The sequence below is a fragment of the Rhinopithecus roxellana genome, chromosome 6 (genome assembly GCF_007565055.1).
Source record: "Rhinopithecus roxellana isolate Shanxi Qingling chromosome 6, ASM756505v1, whole genome shotgun sequence".
In the NCBI taxonomy this organism is placed as follows: Eukaryota; Metazoa; Chordata; class Mammalia; order Primates; family Cercopithecidae; genus Rhinopithecus; species Rhinopithecus roxellana.
The window spans coordinates 120,857,394-120,877,451 of NC_044554.1; the positions used below are offsets into that span (position 1 = coordinate 120,857,394).

General features: G+C 38.0%; 1 protein-coding gene across 2 annotated transcripts in view; it reads left to right on the forward strand.

Moving 5' to 3' along the window:
- CDK14 (cyclin dependent kinase 14) overlaps positions 1-20,058 on the forward strand; it is a 598,852-nt gene that overhangs the window by 472,090 nt on the left and 106,704 nt on the right. For both annotated transcript variants that reach the window (XM_010354653.2, XM_030932371.1), the window contains one exon: positions 498-546. In XM_010354653.2, the coding sequence (XP_010352955.1) occupies positions 498-546 (49 nt within the window). The remainder of the gene's footprint in view (positions 1-497; positions 547-20,058) is intronic.

Genomic DNA, 20,058 nt, shown 5'->3' on the forward strand with positions numbered 1-20,058 from the left:
AGATAAATGTAAATATACAGTATAGGACTCTGGTAGTTTGACTTTGAGCATGTATAAATACCATACAGTATAGGAAAGGAGACCCAACATTATCATATTTGGTCAGAGAAATCATCATAGGAAAAAAACAGCAAGCCTCACTTAACAAAATGTATTGATACACTTCTATAAATCTACTTACAGGTTGGAGGTTTGGAATTTGCATTTCTTTTTTCAACTCAATTAAAACTTAGTTATTCTAAGAAATAGTTACTATGAAACCAAATTATGAAATAAACCATCTTAGACAAAAGAAAACAATGCTTCACCGTTTAATATGTTGTAATCTTCCTGTTTTACTCTTTACAGCTGCCCAGTATAAAAGTGAAGACCTTACTATGCTGGCCTAACTGACTGAATAGCCCACTGTCTTTTTTTGAAGTTGAAGTTTTTTCAACATGCTTGTAATATATACATTTGATACAAAGATTGTTTATCATTTTTCTCTTTTATTTCAGAACGCTTTACCCTGTACAGCTCTAAAAACCTTAGACAAGCGTGGAATAAGTAAGTCTTTATACAGATTGTGCTCGTTCTCTTTCTTTCTCTTTTAATATTTACAACTCTTCTTATATGTTTTTCATGACATTGTTCATTCATCCTGCTGCGTATTTATTCATTCATTTAACCATTAAACTGCTGTTAAACCTTAACTGTGTGCTAGCTACCGTGTTCAGCCTGAGCCAACACTGTATGAATTTGAGTTCCTAGAGAGATATGGCATTGCTTCAGAACTGTAAATCCTAAAATTCCTTGTGGTCAGTCTTCTTGCAGCTAAATTCCAAGAAATATTTTTGTATTAGCAAAAAAGCATTTAGAAAATACAATATAGTGACTGACTTTCTAATATAAATGATGTTGGTGACAACTTTTGAGCTAAAGTTGATCTTTCAGATTTTTTCGCTTTGCCTATTTTTCCCTTAAGCCTTATTGGGAAGCTAAATGCATTTATGTCTTGAAGTATGTGTTCTCCATTTATTTCATGTCTGTTCTCTCATCTGACCTTAGTTAGTTTTATTTATGGTTTTTGAAATTTCATAAAATCTGAAGATCTGGATTTTGTAGTTATTCAGGAGACACTTATTGCAAGCCAATGTGTTAGAAAATCATTGGAAGTTGGAAACAGTAATTTAGTCATTCCCGTTTACTTGTGGGTGTCACATTTCAAGGATTATGCTGGAGAAAAGACAACTGGAACTGGTTTGATTAAATAAACTGCAATTTGTCACACAATTTTGTCTACTTGGAATTTAGTGTTATACTCACATTTTTCACTGTTATCACATGTTTAATTTTGGATACTCCCAAAAAAGTTTGGATAAGAAAAACTTTTTCATATTAAAATGCTGCTAATCCGTGCTCTCAGTGGATACAGTGGACAGCTAATGGCAAGGAACTCATGAAATGAATACATTAAATTCTGCAGTAGTTTAGGGATTTGGCCATTTATTTTTATTAAATTTGTAACTCAAAGAACACATAGGTATAATCATTTTTGTCTAACATGGTCTTTGCATGTGCCATTTGAAGAGCCAGTTCTTACTCTCAAGGCTCCCCTGGGAAGCATTCCCTTTCCTGGGAGCTTTCTGTGCATACTCCTCTTCTCTGCCTCCCCATTTCCTGATCACTGGTCTAACATATTTTAATTACGTGCTTTTATACGCCAAGTAATATATACAGTATACAGTTCCTACCTTAATTAAATGATCAAACACATTCCTGTCTCATAGGAATACGACATCATTCCTTCCAACCAGATAACCACTTTATGAAACAATTCTTGATAAAGCCGTTGAATCTGTAAACCTATATTTAAAGTAACAGGAAAATTTGAAACTATCAGACGTAGCATAGCAGCATTTCTGGAGAACAGGTAATTAGAATTGCAGAATTTATCATTAGAATTAATTCAAAGGCATTTAATAAACTGAGTCTCACCATTAGATTACTTTTTAAATATTTTAAGGAAAATGATAAAAGCTGAGCTTGAGGTAAGATTTTAAAATTATGAACATGGCTTGTTTAGAACCTTGCTATTTTTAAGTCCTTGTAAGTCTTGCCTTAAGGGTTTATTTCAGAGACACTAAGTAACAAAATCATTACTAAAAATATTAAAATGCTACTTTCTGGTATTCCAATATTAAGTGCTGAATCTTTAGAGCCAAGCCGTAGCCTCTAGCCAATTCAGACCAATGCAATTTAAAGAGAACTAAGATGCAGAGATGTTAATTATATTATTGATTTTTCCTCCAAATGGTCCTTGCAACTTCATCAACATTTCAGCATCTTTCACTTAAGGAGTGAGATCAGAATTCGAAAGAACTACATTAAAAGACTATTACATGAGTGATGGTTTTCTCCATTGCCAACTAATTTGCTTGTCTATAGCACAATTACTAAACTGAAGCAACTGTTAAATTCTCTTGTATGATGGTAATAGGTTTAAAATAAATTGAACTAATTTGCAAGAACTAATTTGAATTCAGTTTAGATGGGTTAATATAAGATAGGTGGGTTAATATAAAGAAGTAGGTCACTGTTCAAAATTAAGTAACAATGCTTTGAAAAATATATATTAACCTAGGTATTAAAGCTAGTGGATATATTAACCTGCCTAAGAGAGTAGAAATTTCTTGAGAAATGAATCCTTAGGTTTATTTGAATAGCTATAACAAAAGATCCAGTTTATTTGGGGGCCAACTCTAGGTAACACATAGGCAATTCCCTGCTGAATTCATTTGTATCAGCAACCACGGACATAATTTCATGCTTTGAAAGATTCTTTTATTGTTCTGTGAAAACAAAGCAGTGATGGGGGAAAATATCATAAGATCCAACAGATATCCAAATTCAAAAGATTAATAGAAAGAAGAAATCTTAATTATGTGATTGAGAATAATAAATGTATATTAATAAAGAAAAAAGTCCTTTTATTCCCTCGTACTGGAAGTACATAATCCATGTGGGCTCTTCCTCCATAAAGGGGATTGTGGATTAAAGGGAGACAAATCTTAGTTTTGTAAAAACATGTACTGTTTTCTGATTACCTTCAAGACATTCCATTTTATTTTGTTGCAGTTATATTCTCCCTATTTCTCTTCCAAATCTCTCTATTTATAGTTGTCTGACATTGGCGTGTATGTGCAATCAACCAAGAATTTTAGCCACTTAAAAGATCTTTTATTATTTTGGCTGGAGAAGAAGCCTTAGTATATCCTCTCCAGCAAAGTTAAGGGGAAGATTCCAGGAACACATTTGCTTGTTTTGGAACTTTTAAACAGCTGAACGATTTCAGAGGTTTGAAAGTATCAAAAGGAGAACTAAGGAAAAACCACTAAGTCACAGAAGACAGATCTGGAAAAGGCCACTTGTGGCTGGTAACAAGAAGCACATCTACAGACTTGAGTAGGCACAGGTTAACCTTTTCCTGCTTGTTCCCACGCATGCTGTGGTTCTGCTTATAATCCTCTGTTAGTTAAGTAAAACTGGATTTTTCCTAAGAATTTGTAAGAATTGATATTTTAAATTGTGTAGTAAATACAGAGACATTTAAACAAAGCTACCTTTCTGGGAACACAAAAATAGAGAAGAAAAATCTTACCTGCTACAATTGAATGTTCCAGTGGAGTCACAAACCCGAATTTAAAAGATTTAGAAATGTTTCCTAACTTTGTGTTCTTGAACTTTCCTTGAGTATTTTATCTGATTTGATGTTTAACTTCCAAGACATATTTTAAAGGTGACTTGCTAGATAGTTGAGTTACATATGCATAAAACATAATGTATTTAAAATAATATTCAGAGGAATAACATAACTTTCACTCTATTTATGTTGGTGGTGCTCTATTGTATTTTTCTTGTCATTATAGATGATATGTCCCATTAAGATTTAAGTCAGAGACTTCGCACGAAACTGAAAGACCCTGTTTTCCATTCTCTCTAATGTTCTAAGCTGATCTAAAATTTTCTAACATAATAATACATTGCAAAGTAAGCTACAGTTTTAAATGTCTTTCCCTATTTAGAAATGTGAGAGGAAGGTAAGAACACTGTTATTGCACTAGGAGGAGCAGTTGAGTTGAGTGAGATCTGAAATCATCTTCCCTCACTTTCACATTTTTTTCATTGTTGATCATTTTTGTTATAACTCTATTTACTTCAAAGTAACAATTTTAATTTATTTAGTGCCTGGAGACTTCTTCTCGTAATATTTTCAAAGAAATTATTCTATACATCACTAATTCACTGTTTTGGGGATGGGTTTATTGGGCTGATAAGCTCTAAAGCAGACACTAAAGCAGACATTTTGGAATTCCAGTCTTTTAACTCAAAGGATGAGCTGCAGCTGTCCACTGCCCAGCTCTATGGATTTGAGTTCAGCATTAGAACACTGCATGAGGTGTAGTTCTTCACCACATGCCATACCCTTTAAAATGTACTGTTTTCAATATGCAGACAGTCCAATCCAAGCAGGTCTCTTGTCCTGACTCTTCACAGCCATACATAGTATTGTTTCAAGGCCCCAAAGGCTCACCTGCTTGCTTGGAAGTTGCAGTTCATAGCAATTTGCTATGGAGACATTTGCTTTCATGAGAATAAATCATTAGTTCAGTTACTGAAAGCATTACATAGATATGATGTTTATCAAGACCCCTTAAACCCTTTGCCATCTAACAGAGAGCAGCTCTTCTAGGAAATTGCAGATAGGATTCTTGAAAGGAAAAAGAGGAGGACCTAAAATGGGAAATGCTTCCCAGGCCCTGGTGGGAGTCCTAGAGAGCCTTGGAAAAGACAATAAAGATCTGTCCAAAGATTCAGGTTGCAAGCAGGTGCCAGGAGGACAAAGAGAAAACTATCTGAGTGGAAGATGGTAAATTTGCCAAAGGCCTAGCTCTGATCACTAACAGTGGCAACAGTATAAATGTGAAAGCATATGAAACAGACATAGTCAAAGGTCTGACATGCAACTCATCTCCACAGTTATAGTTGTGGTGGAACTAACAGTTAGACAGCCTTTTGCAATGTATATTTTCACATCCCCACATAGCTTATGGCAGTCTTTTGAGGTAGTCAGGGCAGATATTATCATCTTCATTTTATAGCCTAAAATTAAAAACAGGCTCATGAGGTCAAATGATCAGCACAATTGAAAATAACAACTAGGAATGTATGTACTCCAGTGAATCTTATGAAGGGAATATTATCAATTTTAAAACCCCATATTCATGGGAGCTTATCAATATCAATTTTATTTTGTTCTCACTGCAGCCATGAGTGGAGATGTCTCTTCTGGGACCTGATGCTATTCCAATCTAGATTTCATGCAGCCATGAGAGCTGAGACAGAACAAAAACATGACTTCTCTGTCCTGGGGAAAACAGTGTTTGCAGCTGGCTGACTGCCCGCACCACCAACTTGGGCCTCTCCTGCCCACTGCTGGGTAGTGCACCATGGGAAAAAGGCTGGCTTTGTGACAGTCTAAGTGCCAGAGATGACAGGCCTGTCTGCTACCCACTCGCACCCTACCAGTGAGGTTTGTCACCTCTTCCACACAGCTCCCACTGCCCCCAGGAGGTTAACCCCTATCATTTTGTATCAGTGCCAGATTTCTTATCCATGTCTCTTTTTGTTTGTAGCAAAGAATTCAGTGTCATTAATAACCCCTGGTGATGGCCAAGGGCAGGCCCCATGCTGTTTGTTATCTGTTGGACACGCGTTTTTTGTTCCCCTTCTGATAGACAGAAAATACCCATTTTCTCTCTTACTAATTGGCAGTATGTGCCAGGCTTGGGAGTTGGCAACAGCCATTGCTTTTCATCCTTTCAGATTATGTGTTGGACTCCTCATCCAAAAAGTACGTGCTTATGGTGTGGCTAATACCTTCCTCCTGCCATCCAGCTCGTTAAGGAATAAAACCCAACCCTACTTCTGAAGTGGCACAGAGCTTCTAGAGGCAGCTGGGCTGCTCATTTCCCTGAAAGGAGGAGATGGAATTAGGCTTTCTTGAACTCTTCTCCAAACAGATTCTAGAAGCATAAACTGTAGGAGTTCCTCTGCCTCTCCCAAATATACAGTGGGTGTTTGTATTCTGTGACTGCCATAACAAATTACCACACATGTATTGGTATAGAATACTACAAACATTACCTTACAGTTCTGGCAGGCAGAAGTCTGGATGAGCTGAGCTGGTTTCTTTTCTCTGGGTCTCACAAGGCCAAAATCAAGACGTTGACCAACTTGGGCTCTTATCTGGAGGCTCTCAGGGAGAATCTTACCTGGAGGCTCTCGGGGAGAATTTACTCCCATGCTCACGCAGGTTGTTGGCAGAATTCAGTTCCTTGTGGGGTAGGGCTGAGGTCTCACTTCCTTGCTTACTGTCTCCACCCATTCAATGCCTCCTGCATGCCTCATCACATAGCCACCTTCTCCATCAAACAAGCTTCTGATCTCTCTGACTTCCTCTCTGCCCCATCTCCTCTGCCTCCAGCAGGAGAAAGTTCTCTGCTTCCAAAGGTTCGTGTAATTAGATTGGGCCCACCTGGTTAATCCAGGTTACTCTCTCTGCACAGTCCCTTTTGCTGTGAAAAGTTACCTGTTCACCAGCTTCAGGGGTTAACAGGTGGACATCTTTGGGAGCCATTTTGCTTATCACAAGTGGGTACTAGAGTTTCCCATTCAATCCCGAGTCATGGAGTAAAGCAGAGCACAGAGGAGGAGCAAACCTAGTCCTAGCCGGGTCAGACACAGTCTGTTTTGCCTGGTCTCTGACCCATCAGGTAACAGGCATAGGCTTCTGACTTCAAGTTGCCTGGTTCACAACCAGTGTCTTCAGAATTATATATAAGGAAGAAATCGGTTTTTATCCCTAGCACAGAGACAAAAGAGATTATGCTCAAGAAGGCTGCTGGCCTCTGAGGTAACCAAAAGTTTGGCCCGACATTTCTATATCTGTGCTGACAAATGCAGTAGCCGTTAGGCCTCTGTGGTTCCAGGACACTTAAAATGTGACTACTGTGAATTAGGAACTGAATTTTTTATTACATTTAAATGTAATTAATGGCCGGGCGTGGTGGCTCAAGCCTGTAATCCCAGCACTTTGGGAGGCCGAGACGGGCGGATCCCGAGGTCAGGAGATCGAGACCATCCTGGCTAACACGGTGAAACCCCGTCTCTACTAAAAAATACGAAAAACTAGGTGGGCGCAGTGGCGGGCGCCTGTAGTCCCAGCTACTCGGGAGGCTGAGGCAGGAGAATGGCGTGAACCCGGGAGGCGGAGCTTGCAGTGAGCTGAGATCCAGTCACTGCACTCCAGCCCGGGCGACAGAGTGAGACTCCGTCTCAAAATAAATAAATAAACAAATAAATAAATAAATAAATAAATGTAATTAATAAGAGTTAAGGACCACATGTGGTTGGTGGCTGCCATATTGGGTGACACAATTCTACATCAACTTGTGCAATATTCATTTATTTTAAATGCTTGTCAGTGTAATACAAATGTGGATGTCTGCTGCTTTGGAAACGCTACACTAAAGAGTCATTGCATTTTGCACTCAAGTGTCCAGAGATCTTGCTTTTTATATTTGCTTCTCACCCCTCTTTTATTTGTAAACACCCTGAGAATAATAGCTCTGGAGTACCCAATAAGCATAATAAATCTGCAGGGGGAATAGTGGAAATATCAAAGAACATCAAGCAGACATTCCTTTCCCTGCCTCCTCCCCTCCAGAAGCCACGCTGTTCCCTCCTGAGGGGCGCAGCCTGTTGCAAGCGTCTCTATTCCTTTCTCCTTCTTGTGTTCTCTCTCTCTCTTTTCTGTTGGTAACTGTTAGGGGTTAGACACACAGCTCTCTACCCTTTTTGAACTCCCTTAAGAATTCACCTCTCTGCTGTTGTTCCCGATCTCCTTGATCTCCCCTAACTCTACTCAGAAAACACCGTAAAGACTCAGCTTCCTGTTCATCACATATGAGATGCTGTTGAGAGGGGTTCCATTTTCTAAATAAGCCTTCCAAATCAAGATCTGAGCCAGGTCTTCCTCACTGGGCCCCTGTGGGTATATATATACCTTAATTCTTAAGCTTTAGGACATTGAAAACTGCCACATTTGGGAAAGTGAAGCATGAATAGAAATGCAATCATTTTTACCTCTCCTTATATAAAAGAAACACATGATATGTGATACTTTTCCTCAAACTTACTGATATCATTTTCATTTGATTAAGAAAATATTTACAAATTTAGTGAATGTTCAGCCTCATAATGAAGATGAATATAAGAAGTCACTGGAGAAAGACACTATTTGTTTTTTAGCGTTTTTGTTTTTGTTTTGTTTTGTTTTTTGCAACTTTGTTGCCCAGGCTGCAGTGGCATGATCATGGCTCACTACAGCCTTGACCTCCAGGGCTCAAGCAATCCTCCCATCTCAGCCTCCCAAGTAGCTAGGACTAAAAGTACCTACCACCATCCCTAGCTAAAAAAGAGATGATTTTAACAACGTCATCCCTAGTATCCACTGTTACCCATTCCACCCTCTGGTTGTTTGATTTTCATGAAACAATATATCCCTCTCATCATTTGGGGAGACTCTATAAAACCAGGTCTCAATTTCTATTCATGGTGAGGATAGAGCTCCTAGAGTATTCTTGTTAATACCTGCATCTAACATGTTGTGTACATAGTGGTCTTACTGACCTAAGAATATATACCATCAGTAAATAGTATTGACATGAGCAAAGGAAAAAACAGAAGAGAGGAAGGAAGGTTGCACAAGCTAATTATTGACACAAATGACAAGAAAATGCCTGGAGCCAGCATCATCTTTGGTAGCATCAGAACCAGGTTCATCCCTAGTTCCACTACTAAAATGTGTAATATTCAGGAAGCTCTCTAACCTCTCTGAGCCTCAGCTTTTCAATTTGTATAACCTCTTGGCAGGATTATTGTTTAATCTTTAAGTAAGGTAAGAGTATAAATTACTGGGTACCTTACTAAACACAGTCCTTTGGCAAATATTAGTTTACCTCCCTTCTCTTTTTCAGTGCTCCCTGTCGTACCTCCCAGTGAGAGTGTTTCATTCAGCTCCAAATAAGCAATTACCCTTCAACATGGATACCACTCCTACATAGAGTCCCCAGACATCTTCTGGAATATTATTTCTACCTTCTTAGGGGCACATGCTGAACATCTTGGTCACCAAAACTTTTGTTTTAAAATACTTGTTGTGTAAAGACAAGATTTCCCCTTCCTCAACAGTTTCTTCCTAAGAGTGGTGTGTTAACAAATAGCATTGTACATAATTAATGCAATACTGTGATTTATCCTTAGTCTCAAAACACATTTTGTTAGACAGTTTTCCTAATTAGATTGAAAGAAACCCATAGACAGATCACTGTTACCAGGTTCAAATGTCTGTTAGACCTTTTCTCGTGATATAACCTGTACACAAACTGATGGACAACCCTAAGCCAGGAGTGTAGGGTCTGGGCATCCACTTGGCCCAGTGATTTCACTGGTGAGACTAAAAGTAATTGTCCTTGCTGTTTACAGCATTTAGAGGGGGAGAGTAGATGAATTATCTCTCAAAACACAATGAATAAAGTCTGGGAGCATGGCCATGCCACATCTGTTATGGTGAGGAAAATGGGAAGGGGATTCCAAAGGTAACTGGCCTTTTTCTTTTAGACACTGAGCCACGTCCATACCCTAAGGCACAGATCCCATGTTAAACGGTTATTTCCATCATGGCAGTGACATTGACTTTAACAATAGATTTCATTATGTCTTTAACAACAACAAAAATGCCCTTTGAAAAGCCTTAAACACACACATATACAACTCCCAACACAATTATTTTTCTGTCTTCTCTGAAAGAATATTTTAAAATCATTTCAACATCTTTGGGATTTCAGAAAAATCTAGTATTGGTTTACAGTGGAAGTCTCATAGAGTTTATATATATATGTGTGTGTGGTTATTATTACTCAGACTATAAATGAGATAAATGAATAGAAATATTAACACAAAGGGATCAATATTCTGGCCCTCATTACGTTGTTATACAGCATATCTTTGTGTATCTCTATGTGAATTCTCTGCTAGTCCTCAGCTGTATTTAATCCCTCAAGACTTGATATACAAACATAATGCCAAATAGAGAACTTCCCTTAAATTATTCAAATCTCCCCATAAGTGATTTCCCACTCTTCCTGCAATAGAAAACATTTGATCATAAATTCAATTAAATCAGCCATCATCTTTGTGATGTTTGTCCAGCTAAATCCTTTAGTGACTAAACCAATAAACATACCAGCTGTGAGTGCGCATGTATGTGTGTGTGAGTGTGTGTTTATGGCACAACTATTGCAAAAGAATTGATTTGCAGTAAAGATGAAGGGTAGTTCTCATTTCTTAGGCCAGATTTTAACTACTTCACTAAAGCCAGGGTTTAAAAGATTAAACTCTTAGGGATAAAATCGTGTGTACTTCTCTAAATGCATTGGCTTTTATTTCCTAATTTAGGGCTGAGTTTTAATATATTAAGTTTTAGATAAAAACTGATGTACTTTGGAGATGTTAGGAAAAAGCATCAAACCACATCAACCATTCTTACTTCTCTTTCTTCTCCAGCGTCTCCTCCCTAGTTAAAACAAAGGAAAAGTGACTGTCGACCTACTTTTAAGTTTCTCAGGGAAAATGGCATGATAGGACTATAGTACTATTTATAGTTTCTTATATATCTGTCAGCTGAAGAGGTGAAGTTTATTAGAGGCTTATAAATGTTGATTGCTTCTCATCTTGATTCTAAAGCCCTTTAGACACACAAGTATAACCAACCTCCTCCCTTCTTTTTTGTCTTACCTTTGCTAATGATCCTGTTTGGATATAACTGAACCCTGTTTATGCATCTTCACATATATGTATATCCATGTGGCCTGTAGAGGGCAGCATGCTCTGAGGGGAAAAAAAAAAAAAAAAAAAAAAAAAAAAAAAAAAAACAGTTACAGGGTAACTTTATCTCCGTAAAATATGAGATAAGCAGCTATATATATATTTTCCGATACCAAAACAAGTAAAATGTCTCTGTTAGAGAAGCCAGAGCTGCCCCATGCTTTGTCTGACCCTGTCTGCCACTTTAGGTGTCTGTTTGGATGATGAACATTTTTTATGAATTGAATCAGCCTACCTTGGAGGCTACTTAGGGATTACATCAGGTTCCATGCCTTTGCCTTCACATGGGACAAAGTACATCGTTATATTTATAAAGATGAATACAAACGGAATTTTTTTCATTTGGCTCTCATTTCTTGTTACCCTTGACCGAAGTGTAGAATTTGAGTCAAACTGTACCTATAGTTCTAATTTTATTTGGTAGTCAAGTGAGACTTTACCTTCCTATCTTAGAATTCTGCTATCTCACATCATTTGCTTTTAGGTTGTGTCTGCCAAAGAATTCTAGTGCCTTTTAATTTTCCCAAGAAAATGAAAAACGTTTCCACAGGGACATTTTCTGTTCAGAACAGACTTTGGACTTAAAGCTGGGCTCCTTCCCTTGCCTGCCTCACACATCTTTGGAGTGAGTCCCTGACCAGGACCCCTTCTCTATTGCCACATTCATTGATTTTCTCAATCCAGTCTCTACCGTTCATCTGAAGAGCCAAATCCTCCCACTGTGTGAACTACACTATTCCTTTATGAGAATTTAGAAATTTCTAGAAGCTGCATTAAATATTTTAAGGATATAGAGCAGTACCGTCCAATAGATCTTTATGCATTGACAAGAATGTTCACTATCTTCACTTTCCAGTATGGTAACCACTAGCCACGTGTGGCTATTGAGTAACTTAATGTGGCTAGTGCAGTTGAGGAACTGAATTTTTAATTTCATTTAATTTATATTAGTTTAAATTTAAATAACCTCATGTGACTACTGACTACCAAATTTCATAGTGCAAAACAGAGCATAACTTCTGATCAGCTTAAAGCAAGTGTTTTACCACAATATGTTGTGAGGTGAATTAGGTTTTTCAGCTAAAAACCTCCTGCCCAGGTTTTTATTTTTGCACTTATTTCTTTATTATGTAGCTATAGACTTATATCCAAATCCCATGACTCTGCCTCAGGATTTGCTTTCTCTCAGAACATCTGAGAGATTTTCCATTTTCAAATTCTTCGATTTTATTGAATATTGAATGTATCTCTCTTGGGTATCCAGAATGGAATTTCAAAGCATGGCATTTCGGCAGCACTGATTCTGTAGGCGCTGGCCGTTTCACAGTCTAAGCTCTATCACTCTTCGACTGTTTATATCTAGTGTTCCTAAATATAGAAACACAACTTAGTAAATGTGCTAAAATGTGTCAGGCTACATAGAAGCTGGACACACAGCACATTAACTAAGTAGGTTTTGTTTGTGTGTGGGTGTGTATGAGCAGCTATTTACATTGACTACAAATAAATCTTAGGTTTGTATCATCCTTTTTGAAATGACCTCAACATTCTTTTGAAAATGTTCTTGTGGCCAGGTGCAGTGGCTCAAGCCTGTAATCCCAACAGCTTGAGAGGCCAAGGTGGGCAGATCACTTGAGTCCAGGAGTTTGAGACGAGACTGGGTGATATGACAAGACCCCAAATGTACAAAAAAAAATTTATATATATATATATATATAATTTAGCCAGGCGTGGTGGCATATGCCTGTAGTCCCAGCTACTTGGGAGGCTGAGGCAGGAGAATCATTTGAGCCCGGGATGCAGAGGTTGCAGTGAGCCAAGATCACACCATTGCACTCTAGCCTGGACAACAGAGCAAAACCCCGTCAAAAAAAGAAAAAGAAAAAGAGAAAGAGAAAAAAAAAAAAAAAAAAAAAAAAAAGACAAGGAAAGAAGGGAGGAAAGGAGAGGGGAGGGGAGGGGAGGGGAGGGGTTCTTTTAAGCTCCCAAGTAATCAGATGAGTTTTTTTTTCTCTCTCTCTTTCACTTCTTTAAACACTTCCATATCTTTATGTATGATCTGCAAATGCCTGTCTTCAGTTTCCTACATTATGCTGATATTGTTAGTTTTAAGACATCAGTAGACTGTATTTTTTTGCCGCCAGCTTCTGTTATTCATTCCAACATATTCATGTTAGAGATATACCTGAAAATGCCCTTACCTACATGTACCTGGAAGTTATAAGTAGTTGGACTCCAGATGATACTAAATGTGCAGCTTTTTAATCCTATTCATTTGTCTTTCTTTTATTTCAGTTGTAAAGGTGAAAATGCTGATCCAAAAGATAAAAAGCCTAGCAATCATGCCAATTTGAGTTTCTTAAAGCCACAGATATGAAATGACACCTTTCCATTATAAATCATTTTATATAAAGAGCCAGATGTAGAGTTAAAGTCAGGAATAAAGGACTGTGAAACTCAGAGGTTGTGCTCAGTTGCAGTAAAAGATAGCCTCAGCCTATTTTATGCTCACCATCAAACCCCACTTTGGAGCATCCGTGCCCCTAGATCTACAACCTCCTCCACATGAGAGACGAATGCAGGGTCTTCTGGGAGTCACACTATAAGAATAATTTGACCAGCCTCTTGGAAAAGCTTAGGCATCCTCTCACCACAGGGCATGACAGTAAAATAGAGGCCATGAAACTTTTAGCAATGTTTTTTAGTAATGAACTTTAAGACTGGGCTCCCATGCACAAAGCAAGTTCCCTGCCTTTGTAAGACTGGTAGCCTTTCTGCTGATGAATTATTGCAGAAAATCGTTTCACTAAAGTTTCTACAATGTAGCAACTATCCCTGTGTTGGGAACAGCCAATTGCAAACTCCAGAAGCACTTAGGCTGTTTGATAATAGCGTTTCAGTCAAATGCAGATTCAGATAAGCATAGAGAGAAAAAACGAAAAGTCAAAGGCAAGGACTTGGAACTAGAAGGAGAACACGAGGTACCACTACTTATAACATAGAGTTGTAGTTCACTCATAACATAGAGTTGAAATACATCCTGCAGATTTGTTGTTAAAAGTCACTCCTTAAATTATACATTCACATTCTAATGTAGGAGGAAGCGATCTTTTTGAAATAAGATCTGTTGAAAGAAATACACGAATTTTTGTTCTAATTATTTGAAAATCCCTCCTCCAATATATTCTCATATTTGTTGCATACATCACAGAGTAAATAAATTATTTCCCAGGACTTGAACTGCAAAACAAAAATGACAAACAAAAATTTTATGCATACTAACTTTAGCATCTGCCATGTAAGACATTGCAGTATTTTCTCCCTAAACACACATCACAGTTACTCAGAATTCTAGCAGATGTCAGTTTGATACTCTGTAACTCTGAGGGATGGTTCAGATGTTTGTGTGTCACTCTATTTGGAAGTATTTGAATGTAAGGATTGAGAAGGGGAAAAGAAGAATAAGGATGGCCAAGTAGAAAGCATGCTTTTGCACTGTTGTGTTGATCAGTTTGGACTTGAGACCAGCACCCACTAGGCAGGAGGAAATCAAGACACTTCAAACTAAGATAGGCCAGGGAAACAAGAACCAATCATGGTGGACCATAAAATTAGGAAGTCACTGGACATTTAGAAAAAGGACAAACAGAGTGGGCCTGAAGGGGAGACTGGCAAAGAGAGGAGTATACTTTAATGTGTAACACAGCAAAACACAGTTACAAAATCTTCTTAAAATTTGGAGACAAATTCTGAAGCATATCTATCAAGAGAATGTTTCTATATCAAAGTATTTAAAAGAATATTGAAAATATTTGTACTTAAGGTACCTCACCATTATCTTATTTTAGTAAGCATTTAACAACAGAACTACCATTTGACTCAGCAATTCCATTACTGTTTATATACTGTTTTGGAAATACTGTGATGGTTGCACAGTATTTATATGTTTATATATCAAAAAAGAAAATAAATCATATTACCAAAATGGCATATGCACTCACATGTTCATCATAGTGCTATTCACAATAGCAAATACATGGAATCAACCTAGGTGCCCATCAGTGTTGAACTGGATAAGGAAAATGTGGCACGTATACACCATGGAATACTATGCAACCATAAAAACGAATGAAATCACATCCTTTGCAGCAACATGGATGCAGCTGGAGGCCATTAACCTAAGTATATTAACATAGGAACAGAAAAACCAAATATTGAATGTTCTCACTTGTAATTGGGAGCTAAACATTGAGTATGCATGGACACAATGATGGCAGCAATAGACACTGGAGACTATTGGGAGGAGGGGGAGACATAAAGGGGTTGAACAGCACCGATTGGATACTATGCTAACTACCTGGGTAATGGGATCATTCATACTCCAAACCTCAGCAACGTGCAATTTACGCATGTAACAAACCTGCACATGAACCCCCTGAACCTAAAATAAATTTACAAGAAAGTAAAAATAAATAAAAATGATGAGACCTTTTTTGTATGAATTCACTCATGATCTCAATCCTCTTTACTTCATGTTTTTTTCCATTAATTATAAATCCTCCAAAGAGGTTTCTCCTACCAAAATATTTTCAGGTATGTACTCTAATTTGGGAAAGAATATTGCAGTCCCAAGGAACTCTTTTAACGCCATTTAGTAAGGTCAGTTTTTTTTTTTTTTTTTTTTTTTTTTTTTTTTTTTTTTTGAGACGGAGTCTCGCTCTGTCGCCCAGGCTGGAGTGCAGTGGCCGGATCTCAGCTCACTGCAAGCTTCGCCTCCCGGGTTTACGCCATTCTCCTGCCTCAGCCTCCCGAGTAGCTGGGACTACAGGCACCAGCCACCTCGCCCGGCTAGCTTTTTGTATTTTTTAGTAGAGACGGGGTTTCACCGTGTTAGCCAGGATGGTCTCGAACTCCTGACCTCGTGATCCGCCCGTCTCGGCCTCCCAAAGTGCTGGGATTACAGGCTTGAGCCACCGCGCCCGGCTGTCAGTTTAATTTTTTACAAGTGTAGCAGTGGGGGAGAAATGACAATAGTGCCGTATGAAGTATCACCAGCTACAATGTTCACGGCACACGTCTGTGCTTCACAGCATGCCAGAATGCTTTGTCTGCATCATCTCATTTAATTCCGAAAACAGCTCTCAAATGGTTTTCCTGATAGGATCATCTAAGTTTATTTTACAAATTTTATTTTTCTGTCTTCAGTTATTTTGTAGTCTCAAGAGCAGATCGATAAATACCTGTCTCATTTGCCATTTTAATACAAAACAGGGCTGAGAATAGAGTGAGGCATGTAAGGTGCTCATTTTGGGTTCAGAATTTAGGTGGTGTCAAGAAAAATCTCAATGATCAGGATAAATAACACTTTAATGCAATATTTCAAAAACTCAAAAGATAGCTTCAGTGTCTTCTGTGCTCTCCATCAAACTACCCTTCATTCGCACCCAGCCCCACATCCACAACCTACTTCTTCATAAACGCCAATACTGGTGAGGTTGTAGAAAAATTAGCCCCTTCATTTACTGCTGATGTCCCTCTAAACTGGTAAATAATGAGAAAAACAATATGGAAATGTGTTTGTGGCCATAAAGGTATCATGGAGCATTCAAGAAATTTAGTATCATCTAGATGCTCTGGATGTTTGGGAATGCTAAGTTTCTGCTCTCATAGAACTTCTAGAGTAGCGAGGACAGTAAACAAAATATAGACAGTATAATCTCAAAGAGTGCTAATTCCATGAAGACAGTAAAACAGAGCAATGTGATGAAACGGAAGAGCACTGGCAAGCTCTAAGCATATGAAAGCTGGGATTTTCACTTTTTGCCCAGTTCCATGTCCTTAGCACCTACAACAGAGCCTGTCCCATAGAAGGCACTCAGCTCGTATTTGTTGAAGAATGAAAGTGCTTGGTGGTGAGAGTATAGTGAATGTGGGGAGAGAGAGAAGAGGAGACTGGCGAGTGAAAGCAGAGGCTAGCTAAGGAATGGCCCTGCAGGCCAGAGTTTGGGATTTTGCTTTACTTCCGATTGGAAACCAGAGGAATTATGTTTTGAACCTGCCGATTTCACTTGTTAGTATTTCTCCCAAGGAAATAGATCAACCAAGTAAAAACCAAGTTGCCCCCAAATTCTCATTACTGTATTGTAGTTTAAAATTTTTAAAAAGACTTGGTATCAACTTAACAAAGATTAAGGGAATGGGGAAAGGTTTAACAAATCATGATTCAGGAACTCAGTGGAATATTACACAGCAATGTTAGAATATTATGTATGGAGATTTTAAAAACATAGGAAATGTTCCCTATGTTTCCTGAAAAAAGATGAATAAAAAAATATATATACTAACATGTTACTATAAAAAGTCTGTGGACTAGCTGTTACTGAAATGTAATATACAAGATGAAAATAGTTGTGATGCAGTAGTAGAATTTTGGGTGATTATTTTTCTTCTTTCCCAAAATTATCTTTAATATTGTCACATTATTTTAATAACAAAAATGTTGCTTAATTTGTATAGAGTTTCTATTCAGGGTGATGATAGGGTTTTGGAAATACTGTGATGGTTGCACAATGTTATGAATGTAATTAATGCCACTGAATTGTACACTTAAAATGATTAAAATGGCAAGTTTTCAGTTATTTATCTATATTACCACAACTTACCAAAAACAAACAAACAAAAAAAAGCAGGTCTCTTCTGTAATCACAAGTGTGGCCAGCAGCCCCAAAGGTGGCTCCCAGCGATCCCACCTTCTGGTCTTCATCCCCGTCTCACATCATCCCAGGGTTGGTCTTGGTGACCAGTAGGATGTGGCAGAAGTTATTGCACATTACTTCCAAGGTTAGGTTATAAAAGATTGCATCTCCTGTCTTGGGCTCTGGCTCCTTCTATCTCTGATCACTGGCTCTGGCAAAGCCAGCCAACGTATCATGTGCCCAGCCCTAGAGAGAGGCTCACATGGTGAAGAACTAAGACCTTTTGCCAACAGCCACATGAATGAATCACCTTGGAAGTGGATCCATCAGACCCAAACTTCAAATGAGCACATCCCTGGCTATCAATTTGACTGCAACTTTGTCCCCAAGTCAGAACTATCCAGTTAAGCTTCTCCCAGATTCCTAATCCTGGAAACTATGAGATAATAAATATTTGTTGTTTAAAGAAAAAAGAAAAGAAAATATCAAAATTTTTATCTTGCTTTCACTGCAGCTATCCTCATGGGTATGCAATAGACACCAGCTGTTTTTTCCCTAACTTTGAAGTCTTGTTTTCTCCTCTTTTAATGGAAGTCCTGGTCCAGCAGACTTTATTAATTAATGTTAAAAAGAGTGATGTGTAGTAAAGTAAATTTATTTATTTCCATCATGACACCTCACAGTATCATGGTCACAAAGTTGAGTGCATCACTAGACCTTGGCCTGACATAAGATGCCTATAACCATGTTTTTGCATGTGAAGGAGATTCATAAAACTAGCTACATTACTAAGAGAATATTAAGTGGCAAAGTGAGAATTTAAAAGTAAACAGCCCAAGTAAAAGAAAAGTCTACACCCTCAACAGGATACAGCATTTATGGATGTCTAAATTTTTTTCTCTTCACATGAGGGAAAATGAAAGCTAGTACAACCTCAAAATGGACTCGAGTGAAATTCAGGTATTGAAAGGAAATTTTATTATATAAAAACATATTCAGGCCAGGCACATGATTCACACCTGTAATCTCAGCACTTTGGGAGGTCGAGGCAGGTGGATCACCTGAAGTCAGGAGTTTGAGACCAGCCTGGCCAACATGGTGAAACCCTGTATCTACTAAAAATACAAAAATTAGCTGGGCATGGTGGCAGGCGCTTGTAATCCCAGCTACTTGGAAGGCTGAGGCAGGACAATTGCTTGAACCCAGGAGGCAGAGTTTGTAGTGAGCTGAAAACGCACCATTGCGCTGCAGCCTGGGTGACAAGAGCGAAACTCTGTATCCAGGATAAAAAAAAAAAAAAAAAAGAAATATAAAAAAAAATTTCAGTGATTAAAAAATACAAAGAACTAAATGTACAAATTTTCTTGGACCTCTATACATGGTGTTTATATATCTAATTGATTGTTAAAAATTATATCTGGATTACACGCTAATAAGACTTTTTATACGTTCCAGGATTTTCTAAGTGCTCTAGAATCATCATGTCTTACTTTCATAATGAGAAAAAAGCAAGCTATAAATATAACTTGTAGATGGAATGATACCGGGAAGACAGCACCAATATCTGAGGCATGTAATGGTCTCTGCCTCACTTGCTGTATGACTGAGGCTACCTTGCTCTTCCTGTCTGAACCTCAGCTCCTTCCTCTGCAAGATAGGATGATGATGATCACCTCATAGGCTGGGTGCGTAGGATAAGGGAGATCACATGTGAAAAAAATCGCCAGCACATAGTAAACCATATGTTTCCTTCCCCTTTATATATCTTCCCCCAGTATTTAGGACAAGGGTTCCATCTCCTGGCTGGCCATGTCTTGTGTGTAATGGGAAGAGATGACATCATTCACCAGGTCGTTGGTTCAGGGTACAGTCGAAAAGACACTGTGGGTTAGAGAAGACAGATAGGAAACTCCTTGTAGGAGTGGAAAGCATTGAAAGGGATTCTGACATTTATTTCTTAGAGAACAGGGCCCATGTAAAGGATGCTCAGCTGTTCAGCAGTCAATCCAATTCTTGCTTTAGACATAAGCCGTTTCTCTTTCTTTCATAATGAAAGCATATATTTTCAAATTCCAGATGCAATATCATAAGATAAAAAGCTGAAATTAGAGTGCCCAGCAAATAGATTCTTCATTTGCTTTGAACTAAACTTTAATAACCCATGACCTCTGACCTAACTGAATATTCTTTCATTTTGATATAACTGGGAGCACTAGTTTTGGTGATTTTCTGCAGTCCTAACCATTTAATATGTTTAATCTACAAGATAATTTTTTGAGGGATGAGGAAACATTATCTTTTCTATATCAACACAGAATACTAAACTATATATTGCCTTTAAGAAAAGTTCTTTTTTGCGCTTTTCTTATTATCT